The sequence below is a fragment of the Streptopelia decaocto genome (genome assembly GCF_964273445.1).
Source record: "Streptopelia decaocto genome assembly, chromosome: 2".
In the NCBI taxonomy this organism is placed as follows: Eukaryota; Metazoa; Chordata; class Aves; order Columbiformes; family Columbidae; genus Streptopelia; species Streptopelia decaocto.
The window spans coordinates 42210174-42229820 of record NC_138655.1 but is presented as its reverse complement, the minus strand read 5'-3'; the positions used below and the strand labels follow the sequence as shown (position 1 = coordinate 42229820).

At 40.4% G+C, this 19647-nt stretch overlaps 1 protein-coding gene across 2 annotated transcripts in view; it reads right to left on the bottom strand.

The window, feature by feature from the left end:
- ALKAL1 (ALK and LTK ligand 1) overlaps positions 1-19296 on the bottom strand; it is a 39301-nt gene extending 20005 nt beyond the window's left edge. For both annotated transcript variants that reach the window (XM_082045163.1, XM_082045164.1), the window contains exons 1-2: positions 19016-19296; positions 17735-18090 (exon numbers count right to left, since the gene is read on the bottom strand). In XM_082045163.1, the coding sequence (XP_081901289.1) occupies positions 17735-18080 (346 nt within the window). In that variant the 5' untranslated portion in view covers positions 18081-18090; positions 19016-19296. The remainder of the gene's footprint in view (positions 1-17734; positions 18091-19015) is intronic.
- Positions 19297-19647: the final 351 nt, after the last annotated feature.

Genomic DNA, 19647 nt, shown 5'->3' with positions numbered 1-19647 from the left:
GTAACTAAACATTGGTGTACATCATAAGACAGATAATTTTAAAACAGCTCACTTTTTTTGATCTTTTCAAAACTCCAGAACTACAATTGTGATGCTGCCTTAGAAGGCATTATGTGCTCATTTGTATTCTAACTTTGTGCTCATTTGTATTCTACATTTTCTCCAGTGCTGCAGTTTTCTCTCCATTCATCTGTGGTAGGAAATGAATGAAACTGAAGTTTGTCCTCTTTTTCATTGAAGTGAGACCTTTAGTCCCACAACCCTTGTACCTTTCTATTTCATCTCACAGGACATAATCAAAGTAGAGTGTTCAGGTCAAAGCTCCTGTGCCATTACAGCTAGTATCATGTTACTCTTGCCAACACAGTCCCTTCCCAAGCACAACCTGTGGGAAGTCTACCTTCTTTCATGCAAGTGAAGTGAAGTGACACAAAGTACTCTGAGACAAACTTTTGTCTCTAGACTTTTTTGTGCTTCAGGTGAAAGAAATCCTTCAAAAAGACTTTCACAAAATCAAAACAGTGAGAGGAAATGAAGCAAATACATAATAATTTTACTTGAGTTTGCTCTTTTTCATTTTACTATGCTGCTACTTGGGAAGGATACAGAAGTTCTTTCCTTTATAACACAACTTTCTGACTTGAACTGTACTGTGAGGACCATCTTTGAGACACCACAACTGTTCATCTTGTCTCGGTTTCCCACTCCTTGTGATCCACATTACTGTATTGTACAAAAGTGAAAGAATGTGTGACAGTACCAGGGAGGAGGCTGGAAAACACATCTGGAAGCAAGAGAACGAAAGTAGGAGAAAGAGGCATGGAAACATTCTAGACATGAGGAAGGTATTTTTTACAATGAGGGTGCCCAGAGAGATGGTAGACACCTCATCCTTGGAAACATTCCAGGCCAGGCTAGACAGGGTTCTGAGCAACCAGGTCTACTTGAAGATGCCCCTGCTCATTAGAGTGGGGATGGACTAGATGACCTTTGAAGGTTCCTTCCAACCCAAACTATTCTATGACTCTATGATTTGGTGTTCATCTTGTATCACTTGTAACACCTACGCAGGATACAAGGCACGGGAGAAGGACATACACTTATCATTCCTACCTTCACACATCCCTAGGTGATTTCTTCACAAGCTATGGAGGAAAACTATTTTTAACTAAGTCCCTCCAGTAGTATTAGAAGCAGAAAAGGTCACAGAATCACAGTCACAGAATCACATAATCACAGAATGTTAAGGATTGGAAGGGACCTCAAAAGATCATCTCATCCAATCCCCCTGCCGGAACAGGAACACCTAGATGAGGTTACACAGGAGTGTGTCCAGGCAGGTTTTGAATGTCTCCAAAGAAGGAGACTCCGCAACCTCCCTGGGCAGCCTCTTTCAGTGTTCTGTCACCCTCACTGTGAAGAAGTTTCTTCTCAAATTTAAGCGGAACCTCTTGTGTTCCAGTTTTAACCCATTACCCCTTACCCATTTCCATTATCCTATTATCCCTTGTCTACCATTGTCCCAGTCATGGGAGGGTAATAAAGACCTGTTCATATCCACAGGAAGGACCCAACCAGCTGCTGCCCCTGCTCGTCCTTGCCCATGCCCTGCTCTTGCCCAGCCATTGCACTTCACCTTCTCCCCTCCCTTGTCCTCCACTTGGCCTCCTCGCCTTGGCTGGTCACCGCTGAGCTGTGAGTGGGAACTGAGAGTGACAGGAATAGTTAGCAGTGATCGTTGCTATGAAGACAACTAACGGCATGAACAGTAATGCCAGGGAGGCCTTTCTACCTCAGCAGAGCAATGACTATTTACAGCCTAAAAGGAGTTGCCAGCCTCCAGTTCAACACCCTCTTAAGGGCAACAGATTACCCCTAGAGTTGGCTCCTCTGAGCCTGGGCACTGAACTGTGGGAAGGACATAACCTGAGACTGGAGGGGGCTAACTCACTTGAGCTACAGAAAGAGCATTTAATCATGCCTGAAGTGTCAGGATAGGCAGACAGGGAATGGGGAGGGTAGCTTTGCCTATGGTAAACTATTCAGGGTTTTCAACACTGGTAATATTATATTCCTCTTCTGTTCCTCAAACTTTGATTTTTCTTTGCTTAACTCATAATTTCTGAAGGGAAAGTAATTGCTCACTAAGTGCTCAGACACTACTTTCATTTATTAGAAAAAGAAATCTCACCTTGTTGCTGGTTGACGGACTGCAGTAATGGTATTATTATCATCATGGGTTTGAAGAGTCTGAACCCTGGCTGGCCATAGGACAGAGATGTTTGCCACCCTCTGATGCCCTCTGTGGTGTGAATGCAGAAAACAGCACATAAAAACTGCCCTATCTAAATCAGAATATCAGTACCTTCCAAGTATGTCCAGAAATATGATACTAAGTTGTTTCTCTGTGCTCCGTTCATTTATAATGTCATCAGTTCCATGCTGTATCAACAGTCATTCATCATCCGGCCAGAATCTGTAGAAATACATGTCAGTCTCCAAATTGGCTGTAGATCTTTCCAAACATTTTCCTTTCTGTCACTTGCCTACCAATATTTCACTCTGTCAGCAGAACTACTTGAAGGCTCTTAGCCAGGTAATGGAAATGTACTTTAAATTGCACAGTTGAAGCCTTCTCCAAAAATCTTTCCTGATGCATGTCAGATTGTCAGTCAGCTCCAGGTAATTTAATTTTGTTTATAGCTAAACCATCCTTTCAAGTTTTCAACTGATGCTGCCTTTCTTCTGATAGTTTCCTCAGCCCTGCAAAGCCTTCATGATTAAAGTTTTTTAAAATTTATTTAATTGAAAATTTTAAAATGCTAAAGGAAACATGCAATAATGTAATGATAAAGGAAAAATGTTTTAATTTATTCATACAGGTAACAAACATCTCTTCTATGTTCATTAAGGAAGAAATAAATAATTTTTTCTATAAAGTTCTAAAGCTTTCAGAAACACAGTTTTTCAAGGGGATATTTTTAAGCTCATATCTTTGAGATGGAGCACAAGTCTAATTCTGAGATTGTCAGAGCTGTAATCTGAGACTACATTAAAAGGAGGAAAATATATGTACATCTCAGTATATGTCTCTGAAATTGGCTACTGTCAGAAACCAATATCTAAACCCAGAGTTCCAGTTTCCATGCTTAGAGTCACAGCAGCCATTGTTTCAATGTCAAATTTTGAAATAAAAATCAACAGCAACTAAGAAAATGCATTCTGTTTAGAGTCTTAGTTTATGTCTACAGTAAAACATAAAGCAGTTGAGTACAAGCAGCTCTCTGGATTCCCGTCTGGTACAAGAAATTATTCTAGGAACTGTCAGACACTCAAATAATATAATTTTGAGAGCTGAAAGACACTGGAAGGAGAGTATGGCCTGATTCTGTTCTCCTTGGTTTCAATAGAAGCAAAAACAGGTCCTCAATCTGTGTGTAATTCACATGATCTACTTAGCTAAACAATTAAGTCACAGCTCTGACATCTGATATTTATTTTAAGTTCTCTGAGCCAGATTCTCTTCACTGAGCCAACCCTTTTTTTCTATTCTGGTGGCACAAAGGCTATAAGAACTGTGGATTTTCCCAGCTGGAGATTCTCCCAGCATGAGTAAGTCTCTACCTGTCTGGCAAAACCAACTTTCATGTTATTTCCTCCTCTTTTCCACCCTGAACCTTTGCCATCTTCTTATACAAAAGAGGCTTAGTTAGAACCCTCATTACCATGCTTCAAATATTCTTAGCCTTAACTCTTCAAATTAAACTTAAATTAACTAAACTTAACTCTTTAAATACTTAACTCTTCAAATTAAAGCTATCTGATTAATTTTAGTCCAGAGGCTGTTGTAACTAAGGTGAAAACGTAGTCTGCTATGATGCTCCTTCTGTGGTATTTCAGAGGACACACAGTTGAGGACCTGTCCAAGGCATGTTACCAATGAGACACCTCAAATGCTCTGAACCCTGATAGGTCAATCCTATCTGTGAAGGCCATGCTTAAGAATTTAACCATATTGCAAGGTCATCCTTAAAGTAAAGACCCTCAATTCAAGCCAGACATCTTTTTAAACCCTCCTCTCCACCCCAAGAGAGCAGAGGCTGTGTTAAGGGGTACATCAAAGACATGTTCAAGTAAAAACAAACAAACAAACAAACAAAACAAACAAACAAGTTTGATTAGCATATTCGTTGACCATTACCTGAGTGGGGAACCTTGTGATTAATGGCTGATGCTTTTACATCATTTTAGGTGATGTACCCAATGATGAAATCTTTAAATGACACTAGTTTAATGGAGATTAAAAACATGCGATGTAGATTATTGCTGCTCTTATTTGAGTTTACTTTAGGCAACATTGCAGAGTGGAACTGATCTGCTAGAAAATGTGAATCGCGGTGGAACAACACTAAACCACTGTGAAGATAACACCAATTACTCATACTCCATCCACCCCTTTGAATATGTTTACTTCCTTAAGGAATTGGTGAAGGATTTGACTCTAGTCTTGAGATGGACTCACATCCTAATCCCTTATGCCTGTGCTCATGTTTCACTACCTAAAATCTGGAGCTCTCTGGAACGGAAAGCTCCTCTTCTAAGGTCTGAGCTTCAGTGAAGACTTACAATGTTCAGTAAATAACTACCTAGCACATTTGACTTCCAGACACGCACCATGATACAATGGCCCAGCAAAGCAGGTCCACAGCTGTGTATTAAGATTTCTGGCCAGGGAAATTACTCAACCTGGGAGGTAAACAACATCAAAGAGTGTAACATTCAGAATGCAGTGGCCCCTTCTGATTCAATGCTTTCTAATCAGCCATTTTCCAATAATTCATTAAGACTGGAACAAAGAGGTTGAAACATTGGCTTCTCCTAAGGCTTCAGCCAACCGTAATGAAATCATAACAGGATATATTTACAAGGTTGAATATCTTGAACTCAGCTATAATAATGTTTATTACTAATTCTTCAATAGCTGCTCAGAAAGCATATTTGTATTAGTTAATCCTTGCCTGTGGAGACCTTTATATTTGTTTTGCAAAAGAACACTAAGAAGCATGGCTTTCTTTTTGTTTCCTCTCTGTAAATCCCTGTTTCCATCAGAATATGCTGTGGGATCGAGGAATAAGCCAAATGTAGTATATATGATTACTTTTCTGCTATTATTATTAGTGGGCACTCTAGAAAACTGTTAGAACTGGAATGCATGTAGATCTAGATTCACATATTCTGACAAGTGTTACATTTGAAAAAGAAATATAAAAAAGCATTTAGCAACTATGCTTTGCATGGCGAGCCTCTTGAACAGCACCACACACATGTATAATTCAAAAGCACCCTTTTTCTTCTTTCCTCTGTCAGATGTGAACATGGAAAACACTGAAATACATATCTATTTTGAAAAACAAAATAACAATTACAGACCTGATGCATGAATTTATGCAAAAGAGCTCTTTTTTTTTCTAAGAGATTCTAATAAGCACGTTAGGTTATCCCTTGAGCAATTCAAATAGGAAAATGTATGGCATTATGAAACCCTCGTTATTTTGAATACTAAGCTGTGAATATGTACTTAACTCTTTCCAAGAGGAAAGATGTATTACAATACTAATTGTTCATCAAACTACAAAAATATAATTCACTGAAAATAATGAGAGATATAGGTGAGACTGAACAAACTATTCAAGGCATTATTTACTGAAACTATCTTTTCCTGTTCATAGGTTTTTGTTTTGGTTTTGGTTTTGTTTTTTTTGTTTTTTTTTTTTTTTTTTCTGTAACAGATAACAATTTCCATTCATTCATCTATCAGCTATTTGAAATCATTAAACTATCAAGGCAGATATTTCATCTGAATCCAGAAACTCCAAATTACGCCTGGAAAGTTATTGGAGAGCTCTTGACTGAAGGCAGAACCACTCTTAGAATGAGATATAGAGACTACACACTGATAAATCTGAAGAGGAAATTCACTTCTTGCAATTCTGCAGCTCTGTATGCAAGTATTCTGTTTTAGCTATCATGGCTGCTAATAAATGTAGATTCTAGAATATTTGCATAAATTAAACACAAGAACAGCTGCAATATATCAAAAGCAATATATGAAATTGTCAAATCATTTGAATGAAACTGATGACATGTGCTTGACTGCATACAAGCCAAACTCAGCAGTGACAAACATAGGCAAACTCTATCGAAGTGAAAGGAAATAGAACTGAGTTTGCCAGAGCTTAATTAGACCCTGCTCTTTTTGAAATATGAATAGGCTCCAGGTTGATTGCTGTGCAAATGGTAATGTTTAATTGTGCTTTACATTTCCTGTACTTATTTTAGAAATGTTTCTATTTCTTTCCAAATTAGAACAGATTCAGAACTATCATAATAGATTAATAATACACGGTTTCTCCCTTATAAGTACTTTATTCTAAACTGCCATCTTAAAGGTGTTCCCAGTGAACATATGCAATGTTTATACTCAGGCTAAGGTCACTTTACCCTCTCACAGTTACATAAGGAGACATTTTATCAATGATAATGGGGATCAAAATGTTTTATTTGAGTGTGACATATAAATGCGTTAAAGATAGTGAGCTATTTAGACATAACTGATACTGGAGAGCTTATATTTGAGGATCAAAACCAAGTGTAAAATACATGCAAACCATACATTTCAGTGGGCCAAAATGGGTTGAGCAGAAAGTGTTGGCCTTAAATAAAAACCAGAAAACACTTTCCATATCCTGGGAGAAAGCAAATTCAATGTTTTTCTGTTTTTCACTACTACTCTCCCTGTTATAGTATTCTGGTACTTGGAGAGTGTAACTGCAGAGAAAATGAACTGTTACCCTCAATATTCAAGAGGATTTCTGTCTATTTTAAGATAACATTTATCCTGTTCGTATTATTTAATCTCCATATTTACTCCTTGTTTCACTCCTTGCTCTGACAAGAAAAGAATAATTATCCCAGACAGAAGTAAAAAAGCAGCAGCAAAACTTCTCTGAAGGTTCTGCTCATTTCTGGGTCAGTGGACTTCAGTATAAATGTGCAATATGGATCTTCTCTAAGGATTTTGAAAGGCCTGACTGCAGCTTAGATAAGGGGTCCTCTATATTCCCGTGCAGCTGAATCATGTATGTACACATGGCAAAACACCACCATGCAAGTGATGCAGTTACCTTGTTCATAAGCAATACATCTAAGTGTTAAATTTGCTGTGCCTTTGAAGGTCTTATCCAACACAAATTATTTATTTTGTAGTAATCACTTTTCTGAAAGTCTGAAAATTGCCTGACATCTGGAAAACTGTCTTTTTGCTGAATAAAAGGAGGAAATCTGTGTATATTAACTACATGCAAACTTGGGGATTTATGATCTAATAATGGGAAGCACAAATCCTATGGGGCATCTTGCTAAATTAGTACCGACCAACAGGTCCATTCAGACATGAGGCCCACAGCATAAAATGGAAGTGATTAGCCTGCTCTAGATTTTCTTCCAATCCAGAAGATTTCTCGGGACACCACAACCAATCCTCATATTGATATGTTTTAGCCATGAGTCTTTGTCCACCTTGTAAAAGTTCTAAAAATGTTTTTCCTAAGTTTCCTTTGTTGAATAGCCCAGTTTTTCTGTGGACCTGACTGAGAAGGATAAGGATGTGAATCTGAAAACTCTTTTCTTTCATCTCTAAAAGATCTTAATGTTAAATTTGGAAAGAAGACTTTCTCATAATATTACAAAATATTCCTACTTTGTGTGAAGAGATTACACTTTTTCTCTTATTTTTTTCTCTTCTTTTTTATATTCATTTTTTTCTCTTCTTTTTTCTCTTCTTTTTTTTCTCTTCTTTTTTTTTCTCCATAAACTGAACCTTGTCTCTTGTAGGACAGTACCCCACACAGAAATCAAGATAGCTGTCTGAGACAGAAACATTCTAGATGTCAGTACCCTAAGGACACTGAATTAGATAATAATAAAGACGAGATAAGTTCTATGATTAAATATGTCACAAGACATTCTCTTTCTACTCCAGACACAATTTGCTAGGGCTCTAGAGTAGCTGACACCTCTCTGCATCTTGATAGGATCAATATTGTGAGATAGATACACTCTATTTTTAATGTTTTATTGCTTGATTCTGGGAATTCTGACAGAAGCATCCAGAAGCTCATGTAGACCATTACAGTTCCAAGACAGCAAATAATCTGTACATGGCAGCTGAGAAACAGTCAGAGATGATACAAAACCTAAACTGAAAGCCAGCATAAACTGATGCCTACAGCAGTCTGCATGAGGTGCTGTGGGTCATCATTTCTATGGTAATTAAGGGACTGGCTCCATCACTTAGCTACAACACTGTTGCTGTTGTGCCTTTATCAAGAGATAAGAGAACCACCAGTTATACTAGTGCTGGATGGTGACAAAATTAAAAATTATTCATAAAAGTATTTTTCTGAAATAATTCCCAAGCATAGCATAAAAGAACAAAGTTTATTTTTTTGCAAAGTTAGAAGATTATTATGATGTTCATAGACGTGTATGTAGATGCAAACAGTCTTGTGTATGATTAAAACTGCATAGTAAATTATTAAAATGTCAGTGACAAGTCTCTCACATTAGGCATGCTATGTCATTAACAAAGAAGAAGTAATTACTCTGTCACGATTATAGTAATAACATCACAGCTATCCCTTCAGCTATTTTAATCCAATGGGATTTAAGGGTTTTGCTAATCTAGTGCATATATCCAGTACTGCCACATATACTGATAAGGATGCATTTCCTAATGCTTCATTTCAAAGGTTCCTTCTACAGAAACACATCATATATAGCTTGACATCACATAGAGTAAGGGTTAAGGAAAAAATGGTGCCTAACTGCTTTCCAGTAGGCTTTATTTTGCTTCTCACTTTTATTTTACAGTCTCAAATTAAAAGGAAAACATAAATAGAAAAACCTTCATTAGATTTGCATCATGTTACTCCTGAAATTTTATAAAATCTGCAAGGAACATGACAATAAATGCTTTCCTCATGCAACTTGAAATATATTTTTCTTCAAGCCAAACAGTCAGATTCTGAATTATGTAGTAAAAGAAAATGTACTAAAATGTAATCTAATAAATTTACTTGAATTGACAAAGAAAGATTACCAAAAAAAGTTTAAATATTCTTAGTATGTAAAGTTGTGCCTTACCATATGTGCTTTCTGATTTTGTAACCATTTTAATTGTATTTTTAGAAACAAAATATTAGGATTAAAATGTAGCCACAATTTGTAGCTCCAAACAGTATTTTCCATTGATGTTGAAGTCTGTATTAAACAAACACATTTTTATGTGCTGTTTTAATAAAATCAGTAGAGCATTGCACATCAATGTTTTTTTGCCCAGCAGACATAATAAAACATAGGAGAATATAAAAATGATCACTAACCAATCAAACCTTTGGATGCTTCATGTGTTAAATCTTGTTTATACCCTAGAGATAAAGAATTGCACCCTCAGTACCTAATCAATAGTTAATCTATTCTCTCACTGGAGCAACTGTTTTCCAATTAACTGACATTAAAAATGCCCCAAACACAAATGAATAGCCTGTAGGACTTCCACTGAAGTGGTAATGTCTAATCCACAAGTGACAAAATATAGCATGCATCCTTAAATTGAATAGAAAAGCCTAACCATCAGCTGAGGCTAACACAGGAGATTGGCTACACTTTTTCCAGCAAAATCTTTCCATCATGTCTTCACCTGATTTCTGGTCATTTTGCAAGTTTCGTTTTGAAGTGTTTTCTTCCCCAGAGCTAAGTTTCGGTTGTGGTCTCATAGTCAGAGAGTATATGCAATGGATTAAGTGTCAAAACAAACAAAATGTCCCGGAGGATGTATATTTTTCCAACTAAAAAAAATTGTATCTCACTCTGTGTAATACTGCTCACGTGTGCATACATTCACAAACCACTACATTATTTTCTAACAGTCTGCTTTAATAATATTTAATTTAATTTATTTAATATTCTCCCTCATCATCAAAATCAAATGTATGCAACAAATCATCAAAAAATATGTATTTGTCAGTACAACATCAGCTGATTGCTTTTTCTGAAAGAGACGGTATTTACAATGGCTATTAGAGTTCACTTACTTGGTATGTTGTAAAACAAGTCTTACAAAACATTAGCATAAAATTTGCTCACCTTTCAGTATTTTTTTTTTAACCTCAATGAAAAGTACTAGGTGAATACCACTGAAAATTTTAGTTCTCTAGGAAACAGATAAGTGTTAATAAGGGGGATATTTTCCCCCTCCTACAAACTACTTTCTGGTCACTTGAAGAGATCTTCTGTAAAAATAAAATTACTCCAATTCAGACAGTGACACTACATGTGCTTTAAATGTGGAACGAGGCTCTCCTTTGCAACCTTCCAGTGGTGGTTTTCCTAGATGCTGTCTCTTCCCCAGGTCCCTCACTGATTATGATGTTTTGTTTATAGCTTTGCACAGTTATTACTACTATGCAATATTTTTTATGCTGTTTTAAGCACTTTGGAAAATACAGTCTACATTTACATACCATTTTTTGGACTTTCAAATCATGTGTAGGTCCAAAGCACCACATTGTTCTCCCTCAAATTGCCCCCCAAACCAACCAATTAGAAGATGAGTGTGTGTACCTATATATATATATGTATATATATGGATAATTACACTTCTCATCTTTTTAAATCTTTCTCCCTGTATATGTACATATTTAAAAATCAAAATCATCTCCAGACATGAAACAGTGTGTTCTCAAGATTAAAGCCTGTTTCCCAAAAAATAAATGTACTACAAAGCCTTACACCTGTGCACTACCATTCTCCCACCTCTCAGAGACCTTCCCTAGCATACTTACACTTGAAATAACAAACCAGTAAAACACAGACACCTACCATTCTTTTTTGTTTGAACAATCAAATTGTGTCTACACTAAAGAAAAAAATATGAAACATATCAACTCTTTGGTTTGCTCACAGCTAGACTAATTAAAAATGCAAGCTATATTTCCCGAGTTACAGACTGTTATGCACATGGATCTACTTCGTCATGAAACTTTTTATTTACTCCCCTGTATATGGAGGAGTCCTGGTGTACTTCAGGTCCAATTGTGGTGTAATTCAGCAAAAATTCCGACATTCACTTTTCTGGGACTGGAACTGTGCATATTAGTAATTGTGTCTTTCGTAATGCTAAATACACTTTTTATAAAAATATGATATACAACTAAAACAAAACCCAAAAGATCTCCTCATACTGGATAAAGAAAACATCGTTGACTTTTCGTATACAATAGCTCAACAACAAAAAAAAACTTTTCTGTATGCTGATCTCCTATCTTACTCCCAGCATGGCATACTGCCATCCAAAATGTTTGCTGTCCAGCATCCTCCACTTCCATAAGGTTTTTCCCTTCATGTGCCACAAGAACACAAAGTGTCAGGTCAATACTGTAAGGTATCAAGCACCCTCAGTTCGCATTGTGATTAATGGAAATGAGAGAAGAGCCCCATTTTATTTGAAAGACTCCTCTGATGAACTTCTTTATATTTTAACCCTCCATGCAAGTAACATGTATTATAGGTAAGATGTAGGTTGTCTTTGCTCACTCACTCATTAGCTGTCAGGGTTGGTGCATGGGCTTTATATTCTCCATTGTGGAAGATTTCTGGCTCATCCTAGATTTCAGATGCCTTCTGTTCAGTGGCCTAGCTCTACTGCCTGACAGTTGTGTTTGCCAAACACACAATATTGCTATTACAAGGCACATCACATGATACGCTTAAAAACCCAAGCATTCAAGGAAAGAAATATAGCAGCAGGGTTATAGGTCATGAAGGCATTACAAGCATGAAGGAGTTGGACACAACTTGCACGGAACCGAGGGTTGAAGGAATATACACTCTGCAGCATTTGGGAAATTATTACATTAGGAACTAAGAAAATCAGTACTCAAACTAGAAGCACTGAGATCATGGACATCTTCCAGTTTGGGGAACACAAAAGTAACACTTTCTGGAAGGAAATGCTAGTGATAAGCAACAGCTGGTCTGAATGAAAGGCAGTAAATCAAGGCTCATTGTCTGCACTTGTCAGAATTAAACATATTGATGTCTGGAACTATGTATTTTTTACAGGAGACTGTAAGTAACAGGTCATTAAAAAGTAGCCAATATCAGCTCGTTTAGGAGAAATTAACATGGAAAATTTAAGGATGGCTTTGAGATCAAATTACTATTGATACATTTAATAAAAAGTAATTTTTCTTCCTCACCCAAATGAAGTACTATATAACAAAAACCTATCCTGCCTACTTGTAATTTAGGGGTAGAACTGACACCTAACCTTGGTACCAGCAGAGATCATCATTATTTTCACAGAACTCATTGGGACTGTTCATATTTCTACATCATGGTGTTCTGAGAGCCTTTCAGCCCCTCCGATCCTGCCTCAGTAACCATTAGCTCAGGCAGCATGGTGCCCTGTCGCAACTAAACTGGTTCCAGTACCCAAACTAGTTGCACTCTCCCATGGAGACTGCCATATAGATGTTCTGCTGAGAGGAGCAATGTCTGATGATCCATTAAGTTTGTTAATTTATGAGAATATATTTTCTTTTAACTACTAGACTCTTGAATATGCAGAGTGATAATTTATTTGCCTATTATGTCTATCACAATAAAAATAAAGAAAAATAAGTCCTTTAGCCATTTGGAATATAGATTATATTAAGCCTCTGAAAGCAAAATATATTTGCCTGGTTCTATTCCAGAAAAGCCTACCCAGTAACTTCACTGTAAAAATAATTTATTCAAAAACTTTCAGATGTGGAATCAGGAATAATTACTATAAGCCAACAAAACTTATTTCCATTTTCTAATATAACAGTTATTCTTATTTTAAATCAATTTTATCCACTATTTTGCTACTTTCTAAGGTAATGTGTGTTTTGATTAATATGTGATTTTGGAGAATATAATCTTTATTAACTCTCATCTTCTTTTAAGCCTCCTGAATGCCCAGCAATTCCTCTTCACACATTATACTAAAATAAATAAATAAATTAATAAATAAATAAATAAATAAATTAAACACCCCCTATTTTATTAGTAGGAATAATAACCTGACAAAACATAACTATTACAGAGAACTCTGTGTTATGCTGTACTAAATATTTCAATTTTCTAGAGACCAGGTTTACATTCCTCAGTGGTCTCCTTTTTTATTCCAGATCTGTAATTACATTCACTGAAGTAGTTTAGTATTAGGCACAGTATGTCTTGCAGAATTAGGGACTTCCAGGTGTAACTATCACTACACTCACGGGAGATTTTCTAATTGAGTAAAAGGAACAAAACTTTTCTTATGCATTACATAAGGTTACAAGTTTTTGATTCAACTGTAAACTAAAATAAACCTCAAACATATCTTTCAAATCTAACTAATTATGAATAATGGTTAAATTAGTACCATGTCATGGGACAACTTATGGTTTTCTTCTGCTGATTTGTAAGAAATTTTGGCATAAAACTGATCTCTTAACTCTAACCTCAAAGTTCAAATAGTTTGCAAGCCAAATTCTCTTCTCAGATATGTTATTCTAAACCTGAAGTAGGTAGGCTCAGGAGGCTCATTTGAACATACTGGTAAATCGAGAGCAATATTTATCTTCGTTCTTTCATGCTTGAAAAATAACTAATCAATATGTTTTTAAATGTCTTGCTGGTCCCCCAGCACAAAGACAAATTCTAGCCCCTTACCCCCTGTAAGTTTAGATAGCCCATTTCTCCACTGTTGTGTGGAATATGTAAGGGAAGAACAGTTAATGCAGACTTATTTATTTCCTAATACTTATTTAGATCTAATTACATAAAAGCCATTTTCATTCTTCATAAAGTGTTTGGATAAAGGTAACAAAGAAAATCTGAGAAGAATGACAAACTATTCTAGTTGCCCCAATGTAACGTTCAAGAATAACCTGATATTGAATCCTCTCTTTGTGAAAAATCCATATTTGGATTCTTCATCAAAAAAATTGCCACACGCATCAGAAATAGAAGATAATTATAAAAAGATTGCCCATTGAGGAGCTTTCATAAGTAAGCTTAAAAACTTTATGAGACTCTTCTCAGTGGAAAACAAAACAAAACAAAACAAAAACCAAAACAAACAAATAAAAACCACAAACAACAAAACACCACACTCAAGCACAGAAACTTCATGGAAATCAGGCAAGTAAAGGATGTGGTTGTGACAGAAAATTTAATCCCACTAGATACACTAGAAACAATAATTCAAAGGAACAACTTGTATTTTTAGTGACATCCTACCAGAAATCCTACCAAAGATGAAGATTGCTTTTGGTTAGTTAGAATACATTATTTCTTCTGAATACACCCTTCAGAGTAAATGCTCAGTCTCATTAATCAGGTCACCAAGAAAAACAGGGACAGATCTGTGTGAGATAAGACTTTTGAACATGGAGGGATAAGAGGGATAAGAAGTTAAGACTGATAAAGTGATGGTGAAACTGGCATCTTTATTGCATATGTGAATGTTTGTCTGGGTCCTACAAGATACATGACAGAAACCTTCATATGGCCAAGAAGCACACGACACAAAAGATACCCCTGATTATTAAGGGAAAAAAAGAGAGAGTTGTTTCCAAGCAGGTCACAGAAGCTCATTGCCCAAAAACAACAGGATGGGTTTGTGTGTCCATCCTATTTCAGTGCTCTCGTGTCCCTTTGCCCCACAGTGAAAACTACATGAAGTAGAGTGCAGCTGTTATTCCCATGACACAGCTCTAGCACAGGACCTGTCCTTGAACTGCCTGCATGCCACATTCACAAGGGGCATCACAGACCAGCCACTCTTGCTTTTACATCTTATTTATGTATCTATAACTGAGTGGTACATGTAGGATGTCTGACAATTAGTCTCTCACCTTTCCTTTTCCAGCCTCATTGAAGACACCTTATGATGCCATTATGGCCTGGGCTAAATAAGCAGGTCCCCATTGCAGTAAGGAGAGAGGTCCCATCCCCTCTCAAACCTCTCCCCTAGTCATGTGTTGCAGCCACTTGCCCTGTGCTGCTCCTAAAATTCACTCGGTGGCTCTCTAGGCCATCTCTCCTCACTATGCAAACAGCTAATTAAGCCCCTACAATGAAATAAAACAAAATAAATGTGTATGGGGAGGTGTGGCTCAGTGAGTTGAATTAGCTCATCATGTGGTTAGTCTAAAGCTGAAACTGGTCTTGAGAGAAAGAACAGGATGGGACACATATTTCAGCCCTCTTGTATTCAGCTCATTGATAATACAGAATAGCATCCTCAGAAAAAAAGATAAAACACACAGAAATTATGCTTCTTGCATGCTGTTTTGTATACAGCACTGTTCTGGGTGCTTTTTGTTTCAAACAGAAGCAATTGAGCTGCTCAGCTTTCTTTTAAATCAGACACTTGGGTTTGATTTTCAGCAACAGACAACTCAGATACATAACTCCAGTTTTAAATGCTTGGCTGAGTACTCTGCTTAATATAATGCCTTTCATGACCAATGGGAAGATGAGCCATTCTCCTTGGCTGACACTCGGGTAGGCACTACCAGCCAGGGTAAAAAGTCGCTGTTAATTCGTTGGTGACTGGCGTTATATGAAAAGAGTTGCTGACTTGTAAGAAAAGCTTTGTTACAGTTCTCTGCCTCAAAAAACAAACTCACACCATCACAACTGGTACTAATTCGTAACCTTCCTCTACCTTATAAAAAATTGAATTAATATGAAAACTTGGCTGTTACTTAAACTGCAGATGTGCCCTTTCCAGGCTGGAGAGAAAGCTACCTTTGTGGCTGCCCGTTGGATACTGTACCTACACCAGGGACAACTGGAGAACTTCTCTAAGTGTGTCCAGCAGTTTCACTCATTTTGCACAGAATGTAGTTACTAAAACTAACAATTAATAGAAAACAAAGCCTTATTATGTGTAGCACTGATGAATTCAAGAAAATTTCATTTCAAAGTTATATAAATATTATGAAATATTTATACTTTCTATTTCAGAGCTCAATACAATCATTAGTTAGGAGTAAACATCTCAAATGGGAGATACTGTTGTCCACAATAGACTTTTTCCTGAAGACACCTGATACTAGTAACTGTTGCTCTCAGGTTTATACTTTTATTCTCTTGAAAAGGCTTCATGTATTCTGCCTTGAAAAGACCCTTTTACATTTTTTTCATGGAAAAGTGTACACTGAGGGTTTGCTCACAGCACACAAAGAATTCAAGCCATAGTAAGTAACCACTCATGACCAGTCATGTTGATAACCAGAAGCATCTTTTCCAGTCAGAAGACAAATCTGTAGCAATCTGGTTTGGGGTAGCTTTCCCTTTACTACCAGAGACTTAATGCTTTTGAAAAAGCAGGAATATCTGGAAGTTCATTGGGACACCACAACCCCTTACTCGGTACTTGGGGGAGATCACACTCAGCAGAAGCTTCCAAAGCCAGAACATTAACTACCTTTTTGCTTGATTTGTCTTTTTTTCAGTCCAGTTTCCTTAGACTGTGCAGCAATCTCACTGTACAAGTGCCTGCCATACCAATCAGTTACTCACCTACTAACTTCTGAACTTGTCAGCTGGCTTCAAGTTTTTCCAAAATGAGGTTTAATTTCCTTTAAATTAGACCACTGGACAGAGAAAAGCATGTCTACCAGTGTGACCTAGGAGAGTTGCATCTCAATTTCACCTGTTACCAGCCATCAGCCACAAGGGACACAGCCCTCCAGGGACTCAGATCCCTAAGAAACCAAACTTCCCTAATTTCCCTCTACAGCCAAAAGACAGTCACTATAATCTCCTTCTTGCTGAACTGGCCAATTCTAACCCACACAAGGCCCTCAGGCAGCTCCACTCTAGTAGGAAATGTTTTGCATGGCTCTGCATCAAAATTAGTTGCAGCAGAGGTGACCCGCAGCATGGTCTCCTGACCAAGCACAGTCTGTGAATATCATCTGCTTGTCACAGCCAGGCCTGACCTGTGCCAGTGCTCCCTACCCTATCCTGAGCATCCTCTGGAAGGTGAAACAAGCCCCCATGCCCAGCACAGCCCAGGTCTCCTGCACCTGTCCCAGCAACACTAGAAAAATGCATCAGATGGGAATCAGTCAAGTTGAAGAGGAAGTTAAAAGGAATAAGTCCAGGCATCTATCTCTCAGATTACTCATTTTTCCTCTTTATTCAAATCAGAGGAGCAGTCCTAAGTTTGGGGAGAAACGGGGCTCCTTCAGTGCTGGTTGCGTTGCAACATAGGGAACTCGGGAGGTTTGCCTCAGAGGGACTGTCGATCAACCGCAGCCACAACTGACCTCCCAGCAGGTGCTGAAGCCCAAGTGACCCTCTCCTGCCCCGTGTCTCGCATACTCCCATAGCTGAACTGCCGGGGAGTGGAGCTGGGCTGTGCTGCCCTCAGTGGGGCTCGACCCCAGCAAAGGCAGAAACTTCCCCGGGGACTGCCGCCTCGGACGTGGGGAGCGCACCTCCTCTCACCCCTTCCTGCCTGCAGCGGGCTGGCGCAATGGAGGAGCCGTCGGGCTTGGCCCTCAGAGGAGGCGGCCGGGACAGGACCCGGAGGGGACTGCATCCCTGGGCTCCCTGCGCGGGGCAGCGCGGTAGCTCTTACCTCCGTGGCGAGCGGCGACGAAGAGCCGCGGGGGCGGTGGGGCAGCGGCGACAGCCGGGGGCGGCCGGGGGGCGGCGGCGGCGGCGACGGGGATAGTGCGCGAGTCGGGCGGCGGGGAGCCTCCTCCGCTGTACCGCCGGGAGATCACCCGGTCCCGCCGCGGCGGGCGGGGCGGCAGCGGGCGGCCGTCGTCGCCCAGGGCTTGGAGGAGGAGGTCGAGGAGCGCCCCCCGCTCTCCTCCGGCCGCGGGCACGTCCCGACCCTCGGCTCCCAGCGACGGCGGGGCCGAGGCCAGCAGCAGGAGCACGATGGCAGGCAGCGCCTGGTGGTTCTTCGCCCCTCGCATCTCTGCGTCGCTGGGAGGAGGCAGAAAGCGAAGGCGGTCAGCGCCGGGCCCGGCCCGCATCCCGCCCGCCCGCCCCCCATGCCGAGCCCGGTGGCACCCCCGCGGGTGCGGAGGCGATGGGATCCCGCCCGCTGCTCCCGCACGGCCTGGTCGGGCGAAGCCCCACGGAGAGGCAGCGGAGGCGGCGACCCGACGGGCCGCCTCCGTCTGGCCCCGCTGCACCTCCTCGCCAGCCCCCGACCTGCCCCGCCGCGTTCGCCCGGCGACCCGGAGGGCGCATTTACAGACTCGGATTAGGGGAAGGGTATTAAACCCGCCGCACATATTTGCGGTCCGGGGCTTTGTAAGGGATTTGCTCGGGTCCCTTTGCCTCCGGCGTTCCCGCGCCTGCCGTCACCTCCTTCCTCCGCCGGCGGAGCGAGGCGGCGGGGGAGCCCCCGCGGGGCAGCCTACCCGCTCGCCAGAGCCCGGGCAGTGCCACAGGGCGGTTTTCGGGCGAGAGCCTATGGACGGACAACTGGATGGAGTTCCGTTGGGGGTTACACGGGGAACTGCTGCAAATCAGGGTGTAAAGGGCAAAAACAATTACAACAGACTGAGGCTTCGAGAGCAGTGCTTAATGCCCCTAAGTAAGCTACTCTAATTATAGCAAACGGTTAGGATTAAGGGGGAGGGAGGAAAATTCTGTTATTTGCAAACTGTTTTATACTTGGGCTCCCTTGCAAATCCGCTCGGGCGAAGGAGTTAATAGGACCCGCAAGGGAACCGGCTCTCCCCGACGGCTCCTGGATCTCCCTCCCTCCGCCGTCTCCGGGGCGCACGGCAAACCCGGGGAGACACCGGGGAGCGACTCGGGCTTCGCTGTAGTGGGGCAGCGACACCCCCTCACTCCACGCCAAAGGTCCCCTCGGAAGGGCCAGCGGGCGGCTGCTCACCTTCAAGCGGAGGCAGGTCTCGCTGAGTGCCTGCGGACTGGGGAGAGACGTCCTCTGCCGTCGCCGGAGAGCCCGTGTCCCCGCAGAGGCTCCGCCGGGCACGGAGCGGGGATGTCGGTGCTGCGCCCGGAGAGGGGAGATGCGCTCTCCAGGGCCATGCGCTTCTCTTATATAGTCCGCACCGGTGTACTCATTTGAGTACTATCGACTTTAGGTGGGTGGCAGTCGATGGAGACACCTCTGGTAATCACTCTTGGGCTCAGAGAAGGTCTTTTCTGACAAACTTCCTCCTCCCCGTTTGTCCCCCGGTGGATGGCAACTGAAAGCTGCGTTTGAAGTGGCTCTGATCTATTTGTGAAATTAGATTTCCCTGAGGACTGGGAAACGCTTACTAATAAAGCTGCCGGCTCAAGAGATTAAGATGTGCTTTAACTTAGTGAGATTCCCTTGGGAATACAGCAAGAGAACTATTTTCCCTCCTTTTCTTATTGAACAAAGAAGCTGTGAGGGAAGCCTAAAGTGTGTATAAATTTGTTTCTGTTTTGTTGGCAAGGAAAGTTGTAGACTGTCTTTGGTGGGTGAATTCACAAACTAGGGACCTTGTAAAAGTCTGTTTCTCCAAAACTTGCCTC